Below are 7,195 nucleotides of genomic sequence, written 5' to 3'. Positions count from 1 at the left end.
CCGACCTCTCCATCGATAGTATCACAAAAATTATAGCTAGCTAGCTAGCTAGCTATCGATTATATAGCTATTCCACTCAATAATCATTTAGCTAGCTATCGATTATTTTTGAAATACTCAAAGCAGTCCGGCCACATAACAGGATGTTTTTTTTTCCACCCTCATGAAGTGTCAAAGCTAGCTAGATCGCTAGCTCGTGAGATAGCGAGCTAGCTAGGTTGTTAGCTTGTGAAATAGTGAGCTAGCTAGATCCCTAGCTCGCAAGATAGAAATCGAGCAAAAGATAGCGAGATAGCTAGATAATTATTTTAGAGATACTGTTAATTTAGCTAGCTATTCATTATTTTTTACTGTAATTTAGCTAGCTAAATCAACAATATCTCAAAGCTAAATCGACAGTCTGGCTACATAAACTGAAGTTTTTTTTCACCCTCATGAATCAGAATCATCATGAAGAGTCAAAGCTAGCGAGATCGCTAGCTAACGAGATCGCTAGCTAGCAAGATCGCTAGCAGACGAGATCGCTAGCAGGCGAGATCGCTATCTGGAGAGATAGCTTGCTAGCAAGGTTAGCTAACTAGCTAGTGAGATAACTAGCTCGTGATATAGCTAGCTAGCAAGATAGCTAGCTAGCTAGCGAGCAAGATAGCTAGCAAACAAGATAGTTAGCTAGCGAGCAAGATAGTTAGCGAGCAAGATAGTTCGCTACCTAGCGAGACTTCTAGCTAGCAAGATTGCTAGGTAAGGAGATCGCGAGCTCGAGAGATCGCGAGCTAGCGACAATTATTTTAGATACGGTTGATATAGCTAGATAGCTAATTATGAGAGATACTGTACTGTTGATTTAGCTAGATAGCTAGCGAGATGATTATTTTAGAGATACTGTTGATTTAGCTAGATAGCTCGATAGCTAGATAGACACTTATTTTAGATACATTACTGTTGATTTAGCTAGATTATTTTTGAGATACTGTTGATTTAGCGAGATAATTACAGTGATACCTTGGCTTATGAACTTAATTCGTTCCCAGACAGTGTGTAAAGCAAAAAGTGTGTATCCCAAAAAATAATTTCCCATAGGAAACAATTAAAATGAGAATAATCCGTTCCCAGGTCTCCATAAAACATAATTTTCTACTTTCTAATTTTCTAAGCCTTAAAACTACACAAAATATACTTTATTTTATGTATAATAAATGTGCTATGGTATATTATAATTATAGCGGTAAGGTTCGTATGCCATGGTAAAATTTTCATAAATTTAACGTTCGTAAACCGAAAAGTTTGTAAACCAAGGGGTTCGTAAACTGAGGTATGACTGTATTTTAGAGATACTATTGATTTATCGAGATAATTACAGTGATACCTTGGCTTATGAACTTAATTCGTTCCCAGACAGTGTGTAAAGCAAAAAGTGTGTATCCCAAAAATTAATTTCCCATAGGAAACCATTAAAATGAGAACAATCCGTTCCCAGGTCCATATAAAACATAATTTTCTACTTTCTAATTTTCTAAGCCTTAAAACTACACAAAATATACTTTATTGTATGTATAATAAATGTGCTATGGTATATTATAATTATAGCGGTAAGGTTCGTATGCCATGGTAAAATTTTCATAAATTTAACGTTCGTAAACCGAAAAGTTCGTAAGCCAAGGGGTTCGTAAACTGAGGTATGACTGTATTTTAGAGATACTATTGATTTATCGAGATAATTACAGTGATACCTTGGCTTATGAACTTAATTCGTTCCCAGACAGTGTGTAAAGCGAAAAGTGTGTATCCCAAAAATTAATTTCCCATAGGAAACCATTAAAATGAGAATAATCCGTTCCAAGGTCCCATAAAACATAATTTTCTACTTTCTAATTTTCTAAGCCTTAAAACTACACAAAATATACTTTATTTAATGTATAATAAATGTGCTATGGTATATTATAATTATAGCGGTAAGGTTCGTATGCCAAGGTAAAATTTTCATAAATTTAACGTTCGTAAACCGAAAAGTTCGTAAGCCAAGGGGTTCGTAAACTGAGGTATGACTGTATTTTAGAGATACTATTGATTTATCGAGATAATTACAGTGATACCTTGGCTTATGAACTTAATTCGTTCCCAGACAGTGTGTAAAGCGAAAAGTGTGTATCCCATAGGAAACCATTAAAATGAGAATAATCCGTTCCAAGGTCCACATAAAACATAATTTTCTACTTTCTAATTTTCTAATCCTTAAAACTACACAAAATATACTTTATTTTATGTATAATAAATGTGCTATGGTATATTATAATTATAATTAACGGTCAACAAACAGGTTGTTCTTGACAGTTGCAAAGTTTATTCATATGTACATATACTCCCCCCCCCCCCCTGTCATTAAATATCCCGCCCCCTCCCAGAGAGCAAAAGGTCATCTGGTTTAAAAGAACACTACTCTACTCTTGTGCAGCATATTGCTTCTTAAGACATTTTGCGAGGAAGAAAAAAAAATCCCATAAATAAAAAAAAATACTAACATATTTTCATTCTTCTGTTTCCGAGACATCAAACTGTTTCGAACAGAATCTAAAAAAATAAAATCTTTCCAAAAAAAAAAAAACAAATAGCACATTGTCCCTCAGTCTGGCCACATAACAGGAAGCCCCGCCCCTCACCCCCTCATGAAAAGTCAAATAATGGTGTTTTCTTTTAGTGTCTATCGATTCAATCAGCAATTTTTTTTTTGTGCTACGTGTGCGCGCAGAATGAAGAACAGGGCGATGCGTACGGCACTCCAGGAAAAAAAAAAAGTCACAAGGCATGCAAGTTAAACGTGAGTCGCTCAACGGGACGTGTCAAGTCTGGATTCAGTCAGCGGTGCATATGCGGGTGTGTGTGTTTGTGGGTGTGTGTGGGAGTCAATGTTTGTGCATTTCTCTGTACAGACTTTTGACCCGTGTTGGATCAACAGCAAGTTCCTGTCGGCGTTTGGCTTATCTTATCCAGGCTGTGTTTTTCCTGTCTTTTTTTCTTGTTGTTGTTGTTGTAAAATCCAGTTTGTTGGTCACACACGCGGCGAATATTTGGGGTTACTTGGCACCTCGGTGAAAGATTTGAGTTCGTAAGGGATCCCCGTGTCCACTTCTACGGGCTTGCGGGAGAATAGCAGCCGGATATCGTTGTGCAAGTAGATTTTCCCAGATTTGGAGCTGTGGAATCTTTTTAAACAGGGGGGAAAAAAAAGGGTTTTTAGTCTTACCGCTAGCTAGCTTATATAGTGCCTCATATAAATTGCGAAAATAGTCATAATGTAAAAAATAGTGACAAAAATTAGTTAAGAAAATAGCATTTTTTGTTTTATAAGAATAGTTAAAATAGTCATAATGACCTGATAAAAGTATATTTAAAAATTAATAAAAATAACAATTGGTAAAATAGTCAATGTAAAAAAATAGGCATAAAATAATAATATATATATTTTTTTTATAATAATATTCAAAATAGTCATAAAGACCTGATAAAAGTACATTAGAAATTAATAAAAATCAAAATTGTTATAATAGTCATAATGTAAAAAATAGTAACTAAATTTTTTATAATAGTTAAAACAGTCATAATGACCTGATAAAAGTACATTAAAAATTAATAAATATAAAAATTGTGAAAATAGTCATAATGTAAAAAATAGTAACAAAAAATAGTAAAAAATTGTTTTATAAGAATAGTTAAAATAGTCATAATGACCTGATAAAAATACATTGAAAATAATAAAAATGGTTAAAATTGTCATAGTGTAAAAACAGTAACAAAAAATAATTTTAAAATGATATTTTTGTTTTATAATAATAGTTAAAACAGTCAATAACCTGATAAAAGTACATTAAAAAAATAAAAATGGTTAAATATTCATAATGTAAAAATAGTACAAAAAAAAATTAAAAATGGCTTTTTTTGTTTTATAAGCGTTAAAATAGTCATAATGACCTGATGAAAGTATATTTAAAAATTAATAAAAATAACAATTGGTAAAATAGTCAATGTAAAAAATAGGCATAAAATAATAGTATTTTTTCATTTTATAATAATATTCAAAATAGTCATAAAGACCTGATAAAAGTACATTAGAAATTAATAAAAATCAAAATTGTTATAATAGTCATAATGTAAAAAATAGTAACTAAATTTTTTATAATAGTTAAAACAGTCATAATGACCTGATAAAAGTACATTAAAAATTAATAAATATAAAAATTGTGAAAATAGTCATAATGTAAAAAATAGTAACAAAATATAGTAAAAAATTGTTTTATAAGAATAGTTAAAATAGTCATAATGACCTGATAAAAATACATTGAAAATAATAAAAATGGTTAAAATTGTCATAGTGTAAAAACAGTAACAAAAAATAATTTTAAAATGATATTTTTGTTTTATAATAATAGTTAAAACAGTCAATAACCTGATAAAAGTACATTAAAAAAATAAAAATGGTTAAATATTCATAATGTAAAAATAGTACAAAAAAAAATTAAAAATGGCTTTTTTTTGTTTTATAAGCGTTAAAATAGTCATAATGACCTGATGAAAGTATATTTAAAAATTAATAAAAATAACAATTGGTAAAATAGTCAATGTAAAAAATAGGCATAAAATAATAGTATTTTTTCATTTTATAATAATATTCAAAATAGTCATAAAGACCTGATAAAAGTACATTAGAAATTAATAAAAATCAAAATTGTTATAATAGTCATAATGTAAAAAATAGTAACTAACATTTTTATAATAGTTAAAACAGTCATAATGACCTGATAAAAGTACATTAAAAATTAATATAAAAATTGTGAAAATAGTCATAATGTAAAAAATAGTAACAAAAAAATAGTAAAAAATTGTTTTATAAGAATAGTTAAAATAGTCATAATGACCTGATAAAAATACATTGAAAATAATAAAAATGGTTAAAATTGTCATAGTGTAAAAACAGTAACAAAAAATAATTTTAAAATGATATTTTTGTTTTATAATAATAGTTAAAACAGTCAATAACCTGATAAAAGTACATTAAAAAAATAAAAATGGTTAAATATTCATAATGTAAAAATAGTACCAAAAAAAAATTAAAAATGGCTTTTTTTTGTTTTATAAGCGTTAAAATAGTCATAATGACCTGATGGAAGTATATTTAAAAATTAATAAAAATAACAATTGGTAAAATAGTCAATGTAAAAAATAGGCATAAAATAATAGTATTTTTTCATTTTATAATAATATTCAAAATAGTCATAAAGACCTGATAAAAGTACATTAGAAATTAATAAAAATCAAAATTGTTATAATAGTCATAATGTAAAAAATAGTAACTAACATTTTTATAATAGTTAAAACAGTCATAATGACCTGATAAAAGTACATTAAAAATTAATATAAAAATTGTGAAAATAGTCATAATGTAAAAAATAGTAACAAAAAATAGTAAAAAATTGTTTTATAAGAATAGTTAAAATAGTCATAATGACCTGATAAAAATACATTAAAAATAATAAAAATGGTTAAAGTTGTCATAGTGTAAAAACAGTAACAAAAAATAATTTTAAAATGATATTTTTGTTTTATAATAATAGTTAAAATAGTCAATATCCTGATAAAAGTACATTAAAAAAATAATAAAAATAATATTTAAAATAGTCATAATATAAATAATAGTAATATAAAATAGTAAGAAAAAGCATTTTTGTTATATAAGAATAGTTAAAATAGTCATATTGCCCTGATAAAAGTACAAAAAAATTAATAAATATAAACATTGTTAAAATTGTCAGTGTAAAAAACTAACAAAAATAGTTTAAAATGACATGAAAAACCAATTAAAAACAATTGTTAAAATAGTTAATGTAAAAATAGTAACCAAAAATAATTTAAAAATAGCATTTTTTTATTTTATAATAGTAAAAATAGTCATAATTACCTGATAAAAGTATATTAAAAACTAATAAAAAATAGTCATAAAATAGTAAAAAACAATCATTTTATAATATTTAAAATAGTCATAATGACCTGATAAAAGTACAGAAAAAAATAATACGTATAAAAATTGTTAAAATAGCCATTATGTAAAAAAATAGTAACAAAAATTAGTTTAAAAAAAATAGTATTTTTTTGTTTTGTAAGAATAGTTAAAATAGTCATAATGACCTGATAAAAGTGCATTAAAAATTAATAAATATAAACATTTTGAAAATAGTCAATGTAAAAAAAACAGGAACAAAAAAATAGTAAAAAAAAATATTTTTTACAAGAATAGTTAAAATAGTCATAAATACAAATAAAAATAACAATAGGTAAAATAGTCATATTGTAAAAAATAGTAATACAAAATAGTAAGAAATAGCATTTTTTAGTTTTATAATAGTAGTTAAAATATTAATAATGACCTGATAAAAGTACATTAAAAAAATTAATAAAAATAAAAATGGTGAAAAATGTCAGTGTAAAAAACAGTAACAAAAAATATTTTAAAATGATTTTTTTTGTTTTATAATAGTATAATAGTTTATGACCTCATAAAAGTACATTAAAAATTAATAAATATAAAAATTGTTAAAATAGTCATAATGTAAAAAATAGTAACAAATAGTTAAAATAGTTAAAAATTGTTAAAATAGTCATAATGTAAAAAAATTGTTAACAAAAAAAATATATATATTTTTTTCTTGCCCTTTTTGGCCCCCGTTTTGTGAATTTCATTGGATAAAAAAAAATGTGCGTGGTATACCTGCAATGGTCAAAATGTACGCACTGTCTCTGATTGGTTGAGAGCGTATTTCAACTAACTACTTTCACAATACTGATCATTTTTTTTAACTCCTACCTGAGATGCATCAGGTAACAGAGAATCTTCCTTCCGTCGAGCGGCCCGCTTCCCGTCGATCCGTGTCTCTTGCCGTCTGCCTCCTCATTGACGGGCATCAGGAAGATGCGGTGGCGCAGGAAGGTCATGTGATTGGTAGGCATGTCGTCAAAATTATAGGTCACCAGGAACATCTTTACCACAGTTTTGTTGGGATTAAATAAGGTCTGAAAAAGGAGGGAAATGAAAATGAACACATGCATAGTTGAACACAAACGGTGCAGCAACACATGAAGATAGATAATCGAGCATGATGACTCAGCAGCAGAAGTGAAACTCTTCGTTCGTGTCACGTCTGACTGT

At 27.4% G+C, this 7,195-nt stretch overlaps 1 protein-coding gene across 2 annotated transcripts in view; it reads right to left on the bottom strand.

The window, feature by feature from the left end:
• Window positions 1-2,379: 2,379 nt before the first annotated feature.
• The window catches only part of atosb (atos homolog b), a 35,530-nt gene continuing 30,714 nt past the window's right edge, over window positions 2,380-7,195 (bottom strand). For both annotated transcript variants that reach the window (XM_088993573.1, XM_088993574.1), the window contains 2 exons: window positions 6,854-7,059; window positions 2,380-3,200 (listed from right to left, as the gene is read on the bottom strand). In XM_088993573.1, coding sequence (XP_088849699.1) covers window positions 3,047-3,200; window positions 6,854-7,059 — 360 coding nt within the window. In that variant the 3' untranslated portion in view covers window positions 2,380-3,046. The remainder of the gene's footprint in view (window positions 3,201-6,853; window positions 7,060-7,195) is intronic.

Source organism: Hippocampus bargibanti, linkage group LG04 (genome assembly GCF_051943395.1).
Source record: "Hippocampus bargibanti isolate YZ-2025 linkage group LG04, ASM5194339v1, whole genome shotgun sequence".
NCBI lineage: Eukaryota > Metazoa > Chordata > Actinopteri > Syngnathiformes > Syngnathidae > Hippocampus > Hippocampus bargibanti.
The sequence above is the reverse complement of the archived record's forward strand: the minus strand, read 5'-3'. Positions and strand labels throughout refer to the sequence as shown.